Consider the following 22,763-nt stretch of genomic DNA (forward strand, 5'->3'; position numbering starts at 1 on the left):
CTGAAAACAGCTCTGGGAGTCCTATCCTGAGGATAATGTCAAGGAACACAACAGAACAACTGAAAAAATCTCCCTGCTTAGAACCATCTGTGTAGACAGTAATAAAACCTGGGTGGCCATGTAAAATCTCATTAAATTTAATTTTAAAAACATAGTCTGGGGTCCAATGCTTCCTGTAAGCAGTCAGTTCTAAAAGCAATCTGGGCTTTGGTAGTAGCCAGGGGGATGCCCTACTCACCCATGGCTTTGGACCTTAATGCCCCCACCTGTAATAACTCAAGGCTCTCCCTTGCACGGATCCCAAATGGCCATGTTGCTTGTGGCCGATGATCGAACAGCTGTTCCAATGGCAACTGAACAACGTACCTGAAAGATGGTGATGTAGGAATGGACAATGCCCTATGTGCTTGGTGTATTATGAGAAGACAATGTCGAATAGACAGCATAGGCTCACCAGCCTCCGTAAAAAAAGCTAACAACAGAGCTTGTGTAATAGGCCCCTGTTGACAGCCTAATAACCTCGTGGTGAAATGCATCCAGCATTTTAAGGTATGAAAGCCTTGCTGATCCATAAATCTGTCATCCGTACTCAAGCCAGGTCCCACAAAGGCCTTATAAAGTTGGAGCACACATGTCCTGCCATCTCCCCAAGACCTATGACTGACACATTTAAGGATGTTTAAGGCCTCAAGACATCACAGTTTCAGTTCCTTAAGGTGTGACAACCATGTTAACTTCTCATCAAAAGTAAGATCCAGATACTTCACCTTTTCCTTAAAAGTGAGAACTGTGTCCCCCAGTTTTAAAATGAGTAAATTAAACAGACAGCAGGAACGATTAAAATCAACACAAACTGTTTTCTGCAAAGAGAATTTAAAACTTGTGGTTCAAGGCCATTCTTCCAACCATCTGATCGTCAGTTGCAATTGCAAGTAGTCATTACGAGGCTGGAGGATGCACAGAAGATGGAATAGTCGTCCACAAACAAGGAACATAGTACAGACGTCGCACTGTGGATGTAGTACAGTTCAGTGTGATTGCAAAAACCGTGACACTTAAAACACTCCCTTGAGGAACACCATTCTCCTGCTTACAATGGTCAGGCAAGACATTCCCAACTTTGTATCTAAAATATCTGTCCGAGAGAAAGGACCGTTTGCAGAATTCCCATTGATGGAGCTGTGACAACATATTACACCCACAAGTAGTATTGTAGGCCTTTTTCAAATAGAAGAAAACACCAATGAGGTGTTGCATACGAACGAAAGCTTGTTGAATTGCTGCTTCGAGCACGGTCAGGTTATCAAGCATGAAGCGGTACCTCCTGAATCCACACTTGGAACGACTGAGTAGGGACCTGGTTTCAAGAACCCACACTAGATGCTGATTGACCACATGCTCCAGTGTGTTTCCTACGCAGCTTTTCAGGCTAATACTATGACAACTACCAGTATCCATCCAATCCTTCCCTGGTTTTAAAATTAGGATTAAAATAGATACTTTTCATGAGTTGGGAAAGTTGCCAATCACTGATCCAACTGTTTCAACATGCTGTAGGTTATCACGTCATTTTCAGGGGTCATATCACAAGCTACTGACAATGCAGAATCCAGCTCCCACAAAGAGAAATCCTGATTGTATTCCTCCATGTTGGTGGAATGGAAAACAAAATCAGCCTTCTCCCATGTTTCCCAATAGCGACGGAAGGAGGGAACCTGGCTAGAATCGGCTTTAATGGGTTTATATTATTCAGTCATTGTCTGAGCTACGTCCCTCGGCGATGTCACGAGACACCCCTGTATTGGTACAGCTGCTATTTGGCGCTCAAGAGTTGTGCCTTGAGGGCTTCCCATACTTTACTTGTGGATGGAGTTTATAGATGGAGTTCACGAACTCTTGCCAAGACCTCTGCTCACTCATCCAAATTATTCTTCTTGCCTTTGCATGTGCCATTCAAAAGTTCGCAAGACTCTCATCTGTAGGTCATCAATCGAATATGCGCATAGCTGCCCTCCTGTGCCTGACTGCAAAATGACACTCATCGTTCCATGAAGGGATAGGTCGCCTCCTAGGCACTTCTGCTGACTTTGGGATGGATGCATCAGTGACATGGTGAATTACAGCTGTAACGTGATTCACTCAGTCCTGGACACTGACACATTGATCAAAAACAGCTAACTGCCTGTAAAGCATCCAGTTAGCCATTTTGAACAACCATCTTGGTGGCTTCCTTTCGAGATCTGCACCGTCAAGCAGATGGGTCCAGATAAGGAAATGTTCGCTACCATGAAGGTCATTGTCCACTGCCCACTGAGCAGTGTCTGCAAGGGCAGGCGAGCATAAGGAGAGGTCTATGGCTGTAGACTTTAGCAGTGCTAAGGTGTGTAGTTTGACCCATGTTCAGCAGTATGAGATCTGTTGTGCGTAGCAGATCCTAAAGTACCTGACCCTTGGAGCAAGTGGTGTCAGAAGCCCACAGTGCAATGTGTACACTGAAGTCCCCCAAAAGGAGAAAGGGACGGGGTAGTTCATCAAATAGATGAGTGGAGACCCCACTGTGAAGAGGTTCATGGGGTGGTAGGTACACAGAACACACCATAATGTCAACATGGACCACTACCCGAACAGCAACCACTTGTAGTGTTTTTGTTAAGGGAATAGGTGAGGAGTGAAAAGTGCCCTTGACAAATACTGCAACTCCACCTTTTGCCCTGTCACCTGTAAGGTCATCTTTTCTGTAAAGGTGATAGCCTCCAAGTACAGGTGTGTCAGTCTCTTTAAAATGAGTCTCTTGAAGACAGAGGTGAAAGGGTATGTCCTGTACATGGAATCTCAATTACTTCAGATGAGTCCTGTAGCCATATATATTCCATTGGATTATGGAAGTCATTTCATCAGCATGGTCTTGATTTACTCCTGTCTTTGCGCCGGGATGGTGAGGCACTTCTAGAGTGAGGCTGGGTGGAGGTACTGACTGTGTCTGGTGATGAGGTATCAAAATCCATGCTGCCTTCATCGTCAATCAAATGTGCCAGAATGATGCCTGATGACTCCCTGGTCAGCTTTCGACCCAAATGCTGAGATCCTTTCCCTGCTCTCTTTCCCAGCAAGGATGAGGGGGAAAGGGGGGCAATGAGAGCCACCTTTCTTTGAAGAAAGTGGGCATTGGATCGCTATGTCTAACTTTGCTTTGGCACATGCAGGTGCAAGTACAGGTCCTGGTGGTGGATAATGGTACACTGAATGTCGTATGTGACAAAGCGTCGACCTTAGGAAGAGGTTTCTGCACCAGGAAGCATAAAGGTGGCAAAGACAGGAGGTTTCCTTTTTGGCTTCTGCATAGGGGATCTGATTGGTCACTTTGATTTATTGAATTTTGCATTCCTCTGCAAAAACAGGGTAGTCCATATTGGGTGGCTCCCAGAGCAGTTAATGCAGACTGCTGGAGATGGACAGGATACAAAATTCAAAATACCCTTGGGCTTTTAGCCACACTCATTTCCTATCTCTCATTCTACATTTCAGCAAGATACAGCTACAGTACTACAATTGAAACTACAATTCTCTACAATTTTCAAATGCACATCATAAGTAAATTAGAGCTAACAATAGTAAGCCAGTTGCAATGGAAATTTGAGCATCACAATGTAGAGAGAGCCTTCTTCTTCCTCCACCACCATCACCCTACCATTTTCAAATACTCAGTAATGAGCACAAGATTTGTTTTAATTTTTAAACCAAGAGCTGTTAATCACAATATCAGCACTCAATTTGAAGGCAACTGGGTCAATGACTTCTCTCTGTCACACCTGAAAGATACAATGGACTGAAAAAATTTCATATGGACATCTCAAGTTTCAGCATGGTTCAGATTCCTCACTACGCTGTAGGTCCTCACAGACAAGAGCACGACAAGGATATACCATTACCAACAGGACCATGTCTTACTAAATTCAAAGGAGGCTCAAAGTTTCCCTAAAAGTCCACAGCTGTAGGTGTTGTTACATGTACTGGTACTAGTGTTGGCAAAACCTGCCGGCCTGTACTCACAAATTTGGTAGAGAAGAAACATATGAGTGCTTTGTAAATGTGTTGTTTTCACTCTACATATAGTATTTACATAGTTGCAAATGTTTGTTGTTGGTTCTTTGCAAACTAAAAGCTGTGTGTCTCAGACTCAAAATCTGTAGCAGTTATTAGTAAAGCCAAGGAAAATTTTGAGAGATAATAAGTTATTCCTGCCATGTTTTGCTTTGGAGTGCAATCATTCAAAAGCAAAACAGTATAAATTTACAACTGGAGGTTGAGGCAATGACTAGGATTGGGTAATGCAATGACTGATTTAAGGTGAGACTAATCTCCATGCACTAGGATGAAGACAGTACTGGTGATTGAAATGGCCGTATAAATAATGAAGAGAGTAAGTCTAGAATTCACCAATAACAAGCTAGGCCTGTTTATGAAGTACACCACAAATGAAACATGCATAAATCATGAGCTTGAAAACTTTGACACAAAAAAGAGAGGATTATTTTGCAGGCTTTACTTTTATGTTCTTTATCTGAAATATTACCTGCTTCTGAAATGTGACTGGAACATGCAAGGCAGAATTTGAAGGTCACGTCAACACTTATATAGATAAAAATAGAAAATCATCTGTAAACCATAGCCGAGCTGCCTAACAAACCTAGAAAACTGGTCATACCCTGAATCACCTTCAAATGAGCCACTCTTTGAAAAGCATTACACTATTCAAAGTAATCTCTAGCCTGACAGAGAATTCAGAGAATTCTGTAATTTTCATTTCCTTTACTGCATTTACTCACTTATAAGGTTTTTTTTTTTTTTTTTTTTTTTTACATATTCATCTCACAAAACATAATACGTCACCTTACATTTGCGGATGCTGCTGTTGCTAAGGTTACTATATTTATGTTGTGTAACTGATTATGTAAAGTTAGCAAAGTAGTACCCCCGGCCTGAATATGACAACAAACTGTATTCAGCATGCCTACCTCGTCAGAGCTATAAGAATTCTAAACTGCAGCAATAAAGAATGGATGCAAATTACAGCCATGACTCAACTGAGAAACAAAGATGTACGAGTTCGGAGTTGCCAACTGATTCTCGCAGACAATACGACACTGATTGTAAATTAGTGGTGACTCATGAAGCAGAGGCCACAGACAATAATGCAGCAGGAAGAAACTTTGGTGTCAAAGAAGGGAATGTTCGTAGGTGGTGTCAGTTGAAGAATAACTTTAAGTACACTACTTCTACATTACAAACTTCCAGGGAAGGTTCTGTGAACTGGAGCAGCAGGTTGTTCAGTATGTGCAAGTGAAACGCAATGATGGCTACCCAATTACTCAATAAATTATTGAAGGCACTGGAGGTAAAAAGAAATTTTCCAACCGCATGCATCGCAGAATTCAAAGCAAGTACTGGCTGGTGTGTGAGGATGATGAAGAGTGTGGAGCTTACGGTACGATGTAGAACTAAACTAGCTCAGCAACTTCCCTGGGCATATGATGTAAAACTACTTGCATGTCAGTATTATGTAATCAATCTTAGGAAACAGCAAGACTGTTTGTTAGTTCATAAGGACAATGCTCATCTGATGCCTGTTTATTTTTATATGCCATCAAATGTTACTGTTAATGTGAAGGGCTTCAAAGTGTTCCTATAATGACTTATGGCAATGAAAAGACCAGAATAACAGTCATACTGGGTGCACTTGCAGATGGAAGAAATCCCCCCCCCCCCCATATGTGGTTGTTCTTTGTAGGAATATGATACCAAAAGGAAAACTGCCAGCAGGACTTATCTTTAGATGGCAAGAAAAGGGATGGTTGACAAACGAAATTATATCCAGTAGTTGAATGTTGTTTGGAACAGGATACCAGACAGGCTGTTTGCTTAATAGAAGGAAATTTTTCAACATTTTCCATGAGCTTTTCTACGCTATATAACACAATATGAGTTTGACACTCTGTCGTCAGGCCACGGGTGGCCTACCCGTACCATCCGACCGCCGTGTCATCCTCAGTGGAGGATGCGGATAGAAGGGGCATGGGGTCAGCACACCGCTCTCCCGGTCATTATGATGGTATTCTTGACCGAAGCCGCTACTATTAGGTCGAGTAGCTCCGCAATCGGCATTACGAGGCTGAGTGCACCCCGAAAAATGGCAACAGTGCATGGCGCCCTGATGGTCACCCATCCAAGTGCCGACCACGCCCGACTGTGCTTAACTTTGGTGATCTCATGGGAACCGGTGTAGCCACTGCGGCAAGGATGAGTTTGACAAAAAAATTGCTTTTCAAATTTAAATGAAGATATAAATTTTTAATTTATCAGAAAGTGCATCTTAAAAAATTTTCAAAAAAATAAACAGAGCCCTTCACATTATTATTACCTAGTTCCTTAAGTATGAAAGTGGGACTGTCATGGGTTCACACCTTTATAAAATTTAAAAAACACATATTTTCCTTAAATAATTAGATTCTTTTAAAAATATATATACATACATTAAAATGGAAATATACATAAATATCCGCACATAACTTTTCACTTTTTCACAAACTTATCTGTAAAATGTTTAAAATGTAACTAGTGACTATGATGAGTGATTATTTTATTAGAACTACTAAAAATATAAGACTCAACAATGAAAAATCCAGGATGAAATAATGACAATATTATGAAAAGGATGGATTACTAATTACCATACAGCAGAGATGCTGATTCGCAGATAGGCACAACGAAAAGACTATCAAACAAGTAAGTTTTCAGCGAAACAGGCCTTCACTGGAATCAGACCACACACACACACACACACACACACACACACACACACACACACACACACAGTCTCTCGCTGCCAGGGACAGTGGTCATGTGTGTGTGTGTGTGTGTGTGTGTGTGTGTGTGATTGTCAAACATTAAAGTTTTTTTTTAAATGCAATTGTAATATGATAGAAATAATTATCAAAAGTTTGGAGTATATGTAAAACGTACAAATTGGGATGAAAAAATCCAATTACTTATTCCAACTATTCTTGACAAAAGTTGCCAAGCTTGGTATGTTAAGCAATGAAGAGATACCCTCTTACAAACACTGTTTGGCAAAAGTTCTGTGCACTCCAGCATCAATTCCCTGTGTTATGGGTTGGTGCTTGGTTGATATGGGGGAGGGGACTAAACAGCGTCATCGGTCCTATCGAATTACGGAAGGACGAGGAAGGAAGTTGGCTGTGCCCTTTCAAACGGACCATCCCAGCCTTTACCTGAAGTGATTTAGGGAAATCATGGAAAACCTAAATCAGGATGGCCAGACGCAGGTTTTCTTTCTAAAGAACACAAGACCAGGGCAGTCTACTGTTTTTAAAAAAAAGCTAATTCCATTTCTAAAAAACAAATTTCAAACTGATATACTTTTGGATGGCAGTGCAGCACCGTACAAAGGATAAAAAATTTTTTGTAAACTTACACCGATCAGCCAGAACTTTATGACCACTGACCTACTATCGACATAAACCCGTCCAGGTGATAGCAGAATTACCTCACAAGGAATGACTGCTAGTCAGACCCACACACAGTGCATGTAGTATCAGTGAGCATTTCTGTCCATGTGTAGAATGGGGAAGACGTGCGATCTATTTGCGTTTGACCGAGAGCAGACTGAGATGACCCAGAGGCTCACCACGAGCATTTTGGAAACTGTATGGCTTGTCAGGTGTTTTGAGGAGTTCTGTGGTGAGTGTGTTCAACACATGGTGAAACCAAAGTGAAATCATGTCCAGATGTGGGATTGGGTAGTCACCCCTCATTACATATGTCAGACAGTAGGCTGGGCAGACTGGCAGCGAACTGTGGAAGATCTAACTTCAGACTTTAATGCTGGGCAGAGTACAAATGTGTCTGAACACTCCTAATGACGGGCCTCCACAGCCAACAACCCATGCATGTGCCAATGTTAACACCACATGAGCAACTACAACTGAAGTACTGAAGTACCTTCTTCATCATGCTACTGGTAGAGCGCGAATCAATCGTCGTCCAGGGGAACAACTCTTGACACCTGTGCTGTGGGACGAGGCAAGCTGGCGGTGACTCCATTATGCTCTGGGGAACATTCACAAGGACATCTGTGGGTCCAGTGGAGCTTGTACAAGGCACAAGGAGTATTGTATGCTGGTCGCAGACCACGTATACCCCTTAATGACGAACATGTTTCCTGACAGTAGTGGCATTTTTCAATAAGATAATGTGCCAAGTGAAAAGGCCAGAAGTATGGTGGAGTGGTTCAAGGAACACAGTGTTGAGTTCCAGTTGATTTACAGCCCCCCCCCCCCCCAACTTGCCAGATCTGAACCCAATCGACACATCTGGGACGTGATTGAACGTGGCGTCAGAGCTCATTGCCCCCTCCCCGGAATTTACAGGAATTGGATGACTTGTGTGTGCAGATGTGGTGCCAACTCCCTCCAGTGAAATACCAAGACCTTATTGCTTCCATGCCACAGGATGTTGCTGCTGTTGTCCTCGCCAAAGGCTGACATACCAACTGTTAGGAAGGTGGTCCTAATGTTCTGGCTAATTGGTGTATATTTCCAGAAAGATGATTTTAGCATGGAATCAGAAAAGCATTTACTTTTCTTGCCTCTGCTCATGGGAAAGGACCTTGCAACCATGTCGGTGGCACTATTAAGAGATAAGCAGCAAAAGCAAGTCTGCAGGCATCGTATGATACCAAAGTCTTACTACACAACTACTTTCTGATTGGACAGTTAAAAACATTCCATTTGTACATCTTGAATTTTCAACACAAGAAGAGCACATTGAAACTGAAAGACGTCTATAGAGTGCTTTAGTCAATCTGTTACCATCAAAGGGACACAGAGGTTACATGGTTCTATACTGATAGCATCAAGTACATCGAAAATACTGCAAAATACTTCTTCAGATACAACAGAATTTACTGCTGAAACAGTCAAAAAATCTCTGGATAAACTGACAAAGATATTCATGGAAACAATACTGCCATTTATGACAAGAAATGATGGCTAGCTTATGTTTTAACAAAACACAAAAGTCTTGATGAAGTTAAAGGTACTTTCCTTCAAGCAAGTGGCCCATCACTGTCTTATGTGTATCCTACAATATCTGATATCCTATGGGTATCTGTAAATGATGTTCTTCGCAAAGTAAACCCAGTAACACCAGGAGGAAGAATATACAAGATTCTGGGGATGATACTGCAAAAACAAATGAAGTGGTTAAAAAGAAGTAAATTCTTAGAACACATACTGTTTGTAAGAGGTTTTGGAAGTGTCACTTCAAATATCCGTACTAACAGTAAATTTGAATATGCAAATGGATATATTGAGAATAAAGTGATGTACAGTTTTGCTTAAATCTATAAATTTTGTATTTTTTAAACTTTTATGTAAAGCGTGAACCCATGACAGTCCCACTTTCATATTTAGGGAAGTAGTTAACAATAATGTAAAGTATCTTAAGCTATTTTTCGAAAACTTTTGAAGATGCACTTTTGATAAATTACAAATTTATATTTTCATTTAAATTTGAAAATGAATTTTCATCTCACATCCATACTGTAATGTATCTATATCATACTCCACAAGCCACTTAATGGTGTGTGGCAGAGCGTACTTTTTGTATCACTAACCGAGCCTTCAACCCTGTTCCACTCGCAAACAGTGCATGGGAAGAATGATTGTTGATAAGCCTCTGTATTGGCTCTAATTTCTCAAATTTTTCCTCACAGTTATCATGCAAGATGAATGTGGGGGAAGTAATAAGTCGACCAACTCTTCCCGGAAAGTGCTCTCTTGAAATTTCAATAGTAAATCTCTCCATGATGCACACTGTCTCACTTTTAACATCTGCCAGTGGAGTTTGTTGAGCATCTCCATAACACTCTCATGCCAACTACATGATCCTGTGACAAACCACACGGCTCCTCCTTGGATATCCCCCCCCCAAATCAGTCCTATCTGGTAGGGATCCCAGATGGATCAGCAATACTCAAGAATCAGTCAAACGAGCGCCTTATAAGCCACTTTTTTCGTGGATGAGTTACATTTCCTTAAGCTTCTTCCTATCAATCTGAGTCTGGCATCTGCTTTTCCCACTATTTGTTTTATATGGCCATTCCACTTCAGATAGTTACTCCTAGATATTTTACAGCAGATACTGTTTCCAGCAGTTCGTCATCAATAGTATAGCTATTTTTTTTACTATGTATGCACAACACGTTACTTTTATTGACGTTCAAGGTCAACTGCTAGAGACTGCACCAATAATCAATTCTCTGGTGGTAATCCTGCAAATCGTTACTATCTTCTGGTGTTGCTACTTTGTCATAGACAACCGCATCACCTCTGAATAGCCTTAGAGGGCATCCCACTCCTCCTATTTGATCATTTACATACATTGTAAACAGTAATGGTCCTATCACACTTCCTTGGGGTACTCCAGAAATTACCTTTACATCTGTCGATTTTGTTCTGTTAAGAGCAATGTGTTGAGTTCTGTCTGCAAGGCAGGCCAGAAACCGATCACCAATCAGCTCCGATACCCAATAAGCTCAATTTTTTTTTACTAAACGGAAGTGCAGGACAGTGTCAAATGCCTTCCTGAAGTCAAGGAACACGCCATAGTCTAGGGGGATGTGGATCTCATGGAGGAACAGAGCGAGCGGAGTTGCGCAGGATCTTTGTTTGTGGACTCAATGTTGATTTTTATAGAGATTTTCCTTCTCCAAGAATGTCACAATTCTTGAGCATAAAACACATTCCACAATTCTACAACACAGTGATGTCAATGATATAGGTCTATAATTGTGTGCATCTGTCCTACAGCCTTTCTTAAAAATGGGAATGACCTGTGCTTTCTTCCAGTTGCTAGGTACCCTTTGTTGCTAAAGCGATCTGTGATAAATTACTGCTAGAAGGGGAGCAAGTTCTTTCACATAATCATTGTGGAATCTTATACTTATCTAATCTGATCCTCACGTCTTTCCAAAACTAAGCAACTGTAGCTGTTTTTTATTCTGCAATCAGTTATCTCAATATCTGCCATTTCGACATTCATATGAAGGCTGAAATGAGGGACTGCGTTACGACCTTCCGCAGTGAAACAATTTTTGAAGACCAAATTCAGTATTTTGCCCCTCTCTCTCTTATCTTCCTTTTTTGTAAATGTATGGTCACTTAGTGAATGAATACATGATTTTGACCCAGTTACCAATTTCACATATGACCAAAATCTCTTAGGGTTTTTACTCAGATCGGTTGACAAAGTTTTACTTTTAATGTCATTGAATGCTTCTCTCATTGCCCTCCTTACACTCATTTTTGCTTTGTTCAGCGTCTGTTTGTCGACTACATTTTTACTTCTCTTGAATCTTAGATGGAGTTCTCTTTGTTTATACAGGGTGTTACAAAAAGGTACGGCCAAACTTTCAGGAAACATTCCTCACACACAAAGAAAGAAAATATGTTATGTGGACATGTGTCCGGAAACGCTTACTTTCCATGCTAAGAGCTCATTTTATTACTTCTCTTCAAATCACATTAATCATGGAATGGAAACACACAGCAACAGAACGTACCAGCGTGACTTCAAACACTTTGTTACAGGAAATGTTCAAAATGTCCTCCGTTAGCGAGGATATATGCATCCTCCCTCCGTCGCATGGAATCCCTGATAGGCTGATGCAGCCCTGGAGAATGGCGTATTGTATCACAGCTGTCCACAATAGGAGCATGAAGAGTCTCTACATTTGGTACCGGGGTTGCGTAGACAAAAGCTTTCAAATGCCCCCATAAATGAAAGTCAAGAGGGTTGAGGTCAGGAGAGAGTGGAGGCCACGGAATTGGTCCGCCTCTACCAATCCATCGGTCACCGAATCTGTTGTTGAGAAGCGTACGAACACTTCGACTGAAATGCGCAGGAGCTCCATCGTGCATGAACCACATGTTGTGTCCTACTTGTAAAGGCACATGTTCTAGCAGCACAGGTAGAGTATCCCATATGAAATTGTGATAACGTGCTCCATTGAACATAGGTGGAAGAACATGGGGCCCACACAAGACATCACCAACAATGCCTGCCCAAACGTTCACAGAAAATCTGTGTTGATGACGTTATTGCACAATTGCGTGCGGATTCTCGTCAGCCCACACATGTTGATTGTGAATATTTAAAATTTGATCAAGTTGGAATGACGCCTCATCCATAAAGAGAACATTTGCACTGAAATGAAGATTCACACATTGTCGAATGAACCATTCGCAGAAGTGTACCCGTGGAGGCCAATCAGCTGCTGATAGTGCCTGCACACGCTGTACATGGTACGGAAACAACTGGTTCTCCCGTAGCACTCTCCATACAGTGATGTGGTCAATGTTACCTTGTACCGCAGCAACTTCTCTGACGCTGACATTAGGGTTATCGTCAACTGCACGAAGAATTGCCTCATCCATTGCAGGTTTCCTCGGCGTTCTAGGTTTTCCCAGTCGCGAGTCATAGGCTGGAATGTTCCGTGCTCCCTAAGACGCCGATCAATTGCTTCGAACATCTTCCTGTAGGGACACCTTCGTTCTGGAAATCTGTCTCGATACAAACGTACCGCGCCACGGCTATTGCCCCGTGCTAATCCATACATCAAATGGGCATCTGCCAACTCCGCATTTGTAAACATTGCACTGACTGCAAAACCACGTTCGTGATGAACACTAACCTGTTGATGCTACGTACTGATGTGCTTGATGCTAGTACTGTAGAGCAATGAGTCGCATGTCAACACAAGCACCGAAGTCAACATTACCTTCCTTCAATTGGGCCAACTGGCGGTGAATCGAGGAAGTACAGTACATACTGACGAAACTAAAATGAGCTCTAACATGGAAATTAAGCGTTTCCAGACACATGTCCACATAACATCTTTTATTTATTTGTGTGTGGGGAATGTTTCCTGAAAGTTTGGCCGTACCTTTTTGTAACACCCTGTATAGCAGTTTTCTAACATGGCTATTAAACCATGGAGAGTCTTTCCCATCCCTTAAGATGTTACTTGGATCATACTTGTCTAGGGCATAGGTACATCATATGAAAGCTCATGGAAAATGTTGTCAAATGACAACCCTCCCATCATTTTAGCTTAATTAGGAGACTTGCTATAGTGATTTCTGATAATTTCACATTGCCATTTTTCAAAAAGGGTCAATGTATTTAAATAAAAATGGGTATTTTTCTTAACCTATATGTAGACTACATCTGTGCGCCATGGAATGCCTCGCATGAGACAATGCCAGTAGGCTTAAAAATGGGGGTAGTGATACCAGCGAGGAAGATGATGATTGAAAATAAAATATTGATACTACAGAAGTGAAAAAAATTGAGGGAAATCATTTCTTTTTCCTTATGTTATTTCTCCTTTTACTATCAGAATGTAGACAATCAATAAATGGCATAATTTAGAACAGGTATAGTGTTAACTTTTTAGGAAGATACTTTATATCAATAAAACAGATGGTAATTTTGATCGGTCAGAATAACTTAAAAATAAAATGTTTCCGAGGAGCCTCTCTCTCTCTCTCTCTCTCTCTCTCTCTCTCTCTCTCTCTCTCTTTTTTTTTAAGGGGGGGGGGTGTCATCTTATATACATGGTCATCTTACACTCAGTAATTTTTTATAGATTGTCCACTATTTTTACAAAGGGAATGTCATCTCTAACAAACGATTTAATATCTACTTTTCAACAAACAATATTTTGACTTATGCACAGTTATTTTTAAATTTGTATTATAAATAGTGTAATTCTCAAAGTACAATTTAACAGCACTCTGTTAAGAAAACATATTTTCTTAAACACAACACTTGTCATTTTATTGTCAATAGTTCTAATCAAATGCAGTTAACTAATGATTCACCTGTATTGATACTATTTTCATACACACATCTTGAGCTTCTTTTACAAATGTTTGAGGTGGTTTCAATGGACCTACACTTTCTGAAATTTTTCAGCAATTTAAAAACAGTAATTTTTAACAAACAAATATGATTTTAAATGTTCAACATTTATTCACAATATTTACAAAGCACTTACTCTGCATCATGGCAACTGAAACTGAACAGTTCTTATGTTGCAAAAGCAATGCCTTGAGGGTAGCCAATTCTGCTCTAAGACTTTTGACCTCTGCTTGTAGTTGGTCATTAGAAGTTTGCAAAATATCTGCCCTTTTCTCCAGGTCTTTTATCCACGATTTTCTTTTTTCTCTACAACGCATAGCAGCTGCCCTGAAACAAATGTTTTTATTGTTATTGCTACTTTCCATATCAGCAAAATTATTAAATTAAATGAAGTTTACATGAAATTTAGAGCAAATCTTACAAGTCTGAAATGAAGGCAAGGAAACAACAAGTCATATCATTGTTCAATGGTGAATTTTTATACAAGTTTAAGGAAAGATATTTGTCATCCATCCGACAGTTTTTCAAATAAATAAATAAATAAATAGAGCTAACTACAACTGGCATGTTACTCTTCTACATCCACAAATAAATGACACGAAGGTGAAAAAGTTGCTGATACAGGATTCTGGCAAATGAGTTTTTGTGTTACGGACAAGGCGGTGCACACAGCTGATGAGCTTTGCGTATATCACAAAAATACGGTCGAAAATGTATTGTGTCAAACAGAAATGTACAAAATTGTGAACAAACACAAGTTTCATATGGTATCAAGTGTGTGGAAAATAATAGCAGACATCTTTTGGACATTAAAATAGTGTTGTCTGGCTAAATGATGATGCTTGAAATGCCAGATTTGATAGAAAACTGCAGGGAATTACACTGCAAAACCATGCAGTCAGTATTCTAACAAGTATTTGAAAATAGTGTGTGTAAGAGGCTATTAATGCATCTTTCAAGGGATTTTCATCTCTAATACACTTAGCATCCCTGGGAAATAATAGTAATCTTCCCAGCAGAGGAATTAGCAAACGTAATAGAAATGAGCACAACTCTCCCAATGTACCCACGTTAAATCCACTGTAGCCCTCAAAAGCTAATTGTCATGCATTAATGTACAAAATTCTCCACGTTATTTAAATTGAATGTTGAAAAGGCATTTCCAAAAGTATGCATGTCTGTATCAACATCTCACAAAAACAGATGGATAACAGCAGGTATTAAGAAGTCCTCCCAAACACTTAAATACCTCATTTCCATGAAAAAGAGTCGCAATGATCCAGAATTCTTAAATTTCTATCATAGATACAAAATGATCTATAGCAAGGTGTTGATTGCTGCAAAAAAGTCATTTAATGACAAAGTAATATATAATGCAGAGAATAAAAGCAAAGCAGTCTGGGATGTTATAAAAAGGAAATGGGGTGAGGCAAACAAATGCAGCATAACATACTGATAAGGGAGGGGAATAAGGTAATAAATGATCCACAACACTTAGCAAACTATGTAAACGAGCATTTTTCAAGTATTGAAGGGAAGTTACAGGAAACATTTCCCAAAACAAATATAACAGCTGTAAATAATGTTGCACTAAATACAATGATGTTACTTCTAATCACAGAGAATGAAGCCAATAAAACTGTTCAAAAAATAAAAAAGCCAGTAGGCTCAGCTGAAGTACCAATGTGTGTACTGAAACAATGCATGGAGATTATACAAGGCCCTTTAACTAAGATAATAAATGAATCCTTCACATCAGGGACATTTCTAGGGCAGTTAAAACAGGCAAGAATTGTACCTTTGCTTAAGAAAGGAAATTCAGAAGACATAGAAAATTACTGGCCCATTTCCCTGCTGTTACTGCGCAAGTTGCCAAAGTGACGTCAAATCGAAAGACCTGCACCCGGCGAACGGTCTACCTGACGGGACGCCCTAATCACACAACATTTACATTTTTACCGTTCTCAAAAATAATAGAAGCAATTATGAAAGGCAGATTAATGAATTACCTGAATAAATACAATCTTTCAAGCGAATCACAGTTTGGTTCCCAAAGAGGCAAAAATATGGAGTCAGCCATAGTAGAATTCACAAAAGTTGTACCTGATGCTCTTGACAAAGATGGGTGAGTTACAAGCATATTTTTGGATCGTTCTAAGGCCTTTGATACAGTCAACTACAAGATTCTATTAAATAAATTAGAAGCATTAGGAATAAGAGGGTAGCTAATGATTGGTTTCGATCATACCTAGTAGATAGGGTACAAAGAGCACAGATAACACATACTTCAAACAGATCTAAAAATTTAGTAAAACACTTATCAGAAGCAAAATACATTAATAGATGGGTTCCACAAGGTAGCATATCAGTACCGATACTATTTCTGATATACATCAATGACTTTATCAGTAGGGTTACTCAAAGTGAAAAAATTCTCTTCGCTGATGACAGCAACACAGGGTGTCCCAAAAAGAATGACCCAATTTTAACTTGTAATAATATTGAGACAAATGTCACTAGGTAACTGAAACAGGGCTAGATGTAATCAGCATGGTCTAGAGTTTCAGAAAAAATCCGCTAGGTGTCACTACGAGTGCTGACCTGGAGCATGCAGCCAGTCTCGCGCAATATGGCATCCGCACAACAGAAGGCATATTGTGTTATTGAATTTAGTCATACTCAATCAGTGATCACAGTTCAGCTGGTGTTTCACATTCGTTCTAAACCACCATCACCAAAGAACATTTGACAGTGGTATAAAGAGTCTGAAGAAACAAGGTGCCTCTGTAAAGGCAAAAGTCCTGGCCGGCAAGTGTTCCTGAACAAACAGTGGAACAAATCCGATGAGCATTTGAGCGGATCCCCCTCAAGTCTACACGTCGTGCTAGCCAAGAACTTGCATTACCGTGCATGACAGTGTGGCGTGTGTTACAGTGTTGTTTAGCCCTCAAACCATACCGATTACAACTGGTCCAACTCTTCGAGATACTGACAAAGTGAAGTGAGTGGACTTTAGCAATGCTATTATAGAGGACGTGGAAGATGACACTTTTATGTCACTGTTGATATTCAGCGATGAGGCAACTTTCCATATCAGTGGTAAGGTTCACCGTCATAATGTGCGTATATGGGGCCTTGAAAATCCTCATCAAACAATTGAACTCGAACGTGATTCACCAAAAGTGAATGTTTTTTGTGATGTTTCACATAGCAAGGTTTATGGACCCTACTTTTTTGAGGGAGAAACTGTAACAGGACAATCATATCTTGCAATGCTATGGAACTTGTTATTCCCACAACTTGACTCTGACAATTTCATCTATCAGCAAGATGGAGCACCACCGCACTGGTACAACAATGTGCGCAGTTTCCTCAATGCCAACGTGCCTCAGTGTTGGATAGGGCATACAGAACCGCGAGACCAGGCTTTACACTCTTGGCCTCCTAGGTCCCCTGACTTAACACCATTTGAATTCTTCCCGTGGGGATATGTTACACAATGTGTTTACGTTCCTCCCTTACCTCGTGACATTGATGAACTGAAAACCAGAATATCAGCTACTGTAGCTTCAGTGACAGAAGGTACCTTACGCTCAGTTTGGGATGAATTTGGCTATCAGCTAGATGTCGTCTGTGCAGCCAATGGAGGACATATTGAACATTTATGATTGATTCTTATATACTTCTGTCTTCTCTGAGTGATTTAGTGTGGAATTTGTTGTGTTAAGCCCTTCTTCCTAATAAATAATTTTATTTAAAATCAGGTCATTCTTTTTGAGACACTCTGTATTATAGTCACTGAGAAAACAAGAGAACTCCTTGCAGACAAAGCAAATTAAGCTCTCAAGGAAGTTTACGATAGGTCAATAAGCAATAAAGTGACATTGAACATAAAGAAAACTAATGCCATGAATTTCAGTTTCGAGAGGGAAAATAGCAATGTTAAATTAAATGTAGATGGGACCTCTATAGACTGTATACCAAATGTAAAATTTCTAGGAATGAATACTGATTCTCAGTTGAAGTGGTGTGAACACACAAAGGTACTTGCAAACAGAATGTCATCTGCATGTTATGCCCTTAGAATCCTATCATCAGTGTGTAACATGCAGTGTTTTTAGTTACATACTATTCATAAGTACACTCAGTTCTTAGGTATGGCATTCTTTTTTGGGGAACAAATGCACAAAATGTGAACAACATTTTCAAACTCCAGAAAAGATCAATAAGAATAATAACCAAAAATAGAAGTCGAGCTCATTGTAAAGATCTGTTCAAAACACTGGGGAGTTTAACTGATCTGTGTGAGCACATTTACCAGTTAGTTGTACACATCAAAAATAACATTGGTAATTACTGCAAAAACAGCTCTGTCCATGACCATGGAACAAGAGCTAGGCTCAACTTAGTACAATAAATTACCAAAAGAGATTAAAGAAATAGCAAAAATACACTTAAAAAGGCAGCTAAAAAGTACCTGTTATGCATTTTATACATTGAGGGATTACTTAGATAAAACAGAGAAGGGGTTTAGTAAAAAATTATGTTATACAAACACCTCCACACTATGTTTTTTCCCTTCTTTTTTCCTTTTCTAGAAAAACTTACCTCCAAGCTATGCATAGCCCAATACCAACACCTCTTCATCTTTCTGAGCTCAACATATCACTCATTACAGAGGGATGCTGACTCAGTTTTTCAGGATAGCAAATGGGAAGTTGCGGTACAGAAAATGGCCCAGAGATCACCAGTGTGTGTGTGTGTGTGTGTGTGTGTGTGTGTGTGTGTGTGTGTGTGTGTGTGAGTGTGCGCGCACGCACACAATAAGTGAAGTGTTATGAAACAACTTGTGTATAGTGTGTGCAGTGACTGATAGTGAGATATGAGTCAACAGTGTGGCATTACATTATTTACGAACTACTTCTAATACTACTACTGTTGTTGTTGTGGTCTTCAGTCCTGAGACTGGTTTGATGCAGCTCTCCATGCTACTCTATCCTGTGCAAGCTTCTTCATCTCCCAGTACTTACTGCAACCTACATCCTTCTGAATCTGCTTAGTGTATTGATCTCTTAGTCTCCCTCTACGATTTTTACCCTCCACGCTGCCCTCCAATGCTAAATTTGTGATCCCTTGATGCCTCAAAACATGTATCGCTGAGGCACGCAAGCCTCCCCACCAACAGCAAGGTCCATGGTTCATGGGGGAAATACTACTACTACTACTACTACTACTACTACTACAAAGGATTGTCACTACAATGGGATCAAAGACATGCAATGTTGCCAGATTTTCAATACAGCTGAAACATAAATTTGTTGACAAAAAATAAAGTTGCATTCAGTTCTGTCACAAAATTTATTTCATCTATTTATTTCCACGTTAACTCTGGGAACTTTTAATTTCGTTGACTAGAACAGATTAAGGAGAAATTTTCTACTTTAAAAAAAAAGGAATGTAAAATTTAAAAAAGAATTATGTTCCCATTTACAGTAAATTTATCATAATCAGTTACAACATATGAGTTAAATAACTTGAATTCATTAACCATTACTACTCTTCTGTCACTTGTCTGAAAGTCTGTTATCAGAAAACTACACAAAACAGACTGTTACAGTGCAAAGGTCATATTTGACGAGTGTCACTTCACAGGACTTTTAAGGAATTTTTTACACAAATCTCACACACTGCATCACTGGGTGAACGAAAGAGACATGTCCTGTGTACCCTGTAATTTTCTTGCCTCGATAGTCTCTATGGAAGTGATAGGTGAGGATTGTACAATATTCCTAGAGTCCTCACTTAATACTGGTTCTCGAAACTTTGTAAGTAGGTTTTCATGGAACAGTTGGCATTTATCTTCAAGCAACCAGCAGTTCAGGTTTTTCCATAATTTCCATGACACTCTCTCGTGGATCAGACAAATTTGTCACCATTTGTGGTGCTCTTCTTTGTACATGTTCAAAAGCTCCTGTCAGCAGAGGCATGCACTGCGCACTGACAGCCTGTGCTAGCTTGCCTCCAATGGGCTGGCTCTCATAATGTAAGTAGGCTTGGTCCACCCTAGGGTCTACCAGAGTTGGCCTGCTGGTGTGTTAACAGTTCACATATCACATTACAGACTGAACTCACTGAGTGGTTTGCTAGCTTTGAGAGCTGAACCCACCCATCATCTTTAGACAGCAGTGATCCCTACTGTGTGCTCTGGCTGATAGTGTCACTGACTTTGACAAAATTAAGAAGAGAAACAAATTATTAACCATCAGAAATTCAGTGTTTTCTTCTATTTCTTATAATAAAATGTCATCCCTCATTTTCTTTGCAGTTACTTATTAGAATGAAGAGGTGGTGATTTGAAGAGTATTTCATTTGTTGTCTCTAAGCTATGTGGCTATAGGTAGAAACATGGAAAGGTAATCCATTTTAAATAACTAGTGGGATGCCATTATGGTGTGTTTATTGAAAAACACTGTAATACAGGTAACAAACACACTGTTAAACACACAGAATTTCAAAATTATGTAAAACTGAGCACACATCTTGTGCAGAGATCAGGTCTGGATAGCATCCTAATGCCAACTAATGAGATTGGGGTGCAACATAAATCTTTAGTACACTCAGTATAACTTCTGAACTACTTGTATGCTGTTGGCTGCAATGGTACTTAATGATTACTGCTGACTGTATTTGCTCTTCCAAACAGCACCCCATATGAGCAAACCAGTTGCGTCTTTACCAGTGGTTACTCGTATTTTAGGTACTTGGGCACACATGGCTTTGTTTAAAAAGAATAGCTAGATGTAGTCATAGGGTTAAGCCGCGCATGTCTGCTTTCGTGTTCCACAGCTAATTCACTGCAAATAGTAACCTGTAGCTGATCCTGCAGTCAAATGGTCTATGCATTGGCTAGTATTGCAAGTAAATAAAATACACAGAAACAAAATAAAAGTTAATAACAAGGGTTCTATTGTAAGATCTGTAACTGATGCAAATGACAGAGAATGGTGTTAAATAATGTTTATTCAAGAAAGGACATATCTCAAATAAACAGGAAGTGATCCTACGATATTCAATTAAAATGCTGACAGAAATTATCCTTATCAAATGCAGTAAGGTTATGTTGAGAGTGTTACGAGAATGGTAGCAAAATCCCCAAACTAAACTGTCATCAAAGATATGCGAAAATTAAGTCTATAGCATAATTGCGATACATGAAATATTTACCAGCTCAAAACAGTTCGAGTTCAGCACGATGATTTAGAAATTATCATACATGATACAAAGAATATTAACACATACAATGTCTGTCCTGAGTTCCTTAATACATGTGAGAAAAATTACAGTAATGTTCTACGGTATCAGCTGTGTTCTGTGATTGGCTGACAGCTGCAAATGAGGCAGCCACCATCTTGATTTCATTGCTTGTCCGTATCACCACTTTGTAAAATCCTATCATTAAACAAACATAAAATACGATTTATGATACCTTTAACTATGGCTCTTTGCCATTTATAGCACACATATATGCTATAAATGTGATATTTACTTTCTTTCCACTTAATTATGGCTCATTGCCACCCACCATAAGCACATGTGACTCTACGGTCATCACATTGGAACATACAACACTGACAATTTTTCTTTTAAATCACTTTACACTCAATTTCTGAATGTAGTAATCCTCAGTACTGTGGTTCCAGCAAGACTAGTGTTGGATGCCATCATCAGGTGGCCCTTAACCACATGTTTTTCTTTCCGTTACTCTGGCTTTGACCTTTAGCTTCGGTCATACGGTCATCATGTCTTCAATTTTTCCCACGACTCTAGGTACCATGGGTTATATTAGACTTACGTGCAACAAAAGAAACCTCTTTTAGAAAAAGCATACAAATTATTATTATATTTTCCCCAATGCTTGCAACTTATTATTAACTTTTCTTGCCCTATTGGCATGTAAACACTACTAAAGTTCTTAAATATTTGGTTATGTAATTTCGAATCTTTAGGTATGAAATAATATTCTTTAGTTAAGCCATCTCATAAAGAGATCAACCCATACCATCATAAACATAGTATTCATATCCTGTGTTTACAAACACCTCCTATTTTGATGCTAACATTCACTACCATTTTAGTTTAGTAAACAACAAATATAGTGAGGTCACCTTGACATTCCTGTCTGAGTCAGCACCGACAGCTGGCTGTCACATTCCAAAGAAGATCATTAGCAATGAGACTCACCTCTACCTAACACTCTTTAAACGTCTAGCCAGTCCAAACTCCACCCTGTTCATTCATCATAATGTGCCCAAGTACTGGTAGCCTCTTGTACATTGATAAACATTAAGCAAAATAAAATTAGTTACAATAATTAACTTTAATATTTGCTGTGTTCTGATAATCATATTTCAATACTTTATACAATACATTCTATTCTACTTCATATTCTGTCTGCCAACAACTTCTTATTTGTCCACAAAAGAGGTGCTTTTTCCAGCACATGGTATTATTTCACTACAGCTGAGCAGCATTCCCATAATACCAGGATATTTTTTTATATCTTCAATGTTATATACTCTTTTTACCCAATGGGACCTAGGATGTGATACCTCCATTGCATTCATATGGGCTATTCTACACGATATATTGTCCTTGAAAAGTTCTGTAAAAATTCTCTGTCTTGTCATTAGTATTGGGAGATTTTTCCCCAACTTTCATTAAACTTGTCTTGCTTGAAAATACATTCTGGTATTTCAAAA

The 22,763-nt window shown here is 39.5% G+C and overlaps 1 protein-coding gene across 2 annotated transcripts in view; it reads right to left on the reverse strand.

The window, feature by feature from the left end:
* Positions 1-22,763, reverse strand: part of LOC124722814 (cyclic AMP-responsive element-binding protein 5) — a 157,157-nt gene that overhangs the window by 11,978 nt on the left and 122,416 nt on the right. The window contains exons 10-11 of one of the 2 annotated variants that reach the window (XM_047247942.1): positions 14,141-14,331; positions 13,892-14,044 (exon numbers count right to left, since the gene is read on the reverse strand). In XM_047247942.1, the coding sequence (XP_047103898.1) occupies positions 13,953-14,044; positions 14,141-14,331 (283 nt within the window). In that variant the 3' untranslated portion in view covers positions 13,892-13,952. Of the gene's footprint in view, positions 1-13,891; positions 14,045-14,140; positions 14,332-22,763 lie in introns of those variants that run through there. The other variant, XM_047247941.1, reaches the window with a different exon arrangement.

The sequence above is a fragment of the Schistocerca piceifrons genome, chromosome X (assembly GCF_021461385.2).
Source record: "Schistocerca piceifrons isolate TAMUIC-IGC-003096 chromosome X, iqSchPice1.1, whole genome shotgun sequence".
Classification (NCBI taxonomy): Eukaryota; Metazoa; Arthropoda; class Insecta; order Orthoptera; family Acrididae; genus Schistocerca; species Schistocerca piceifrons.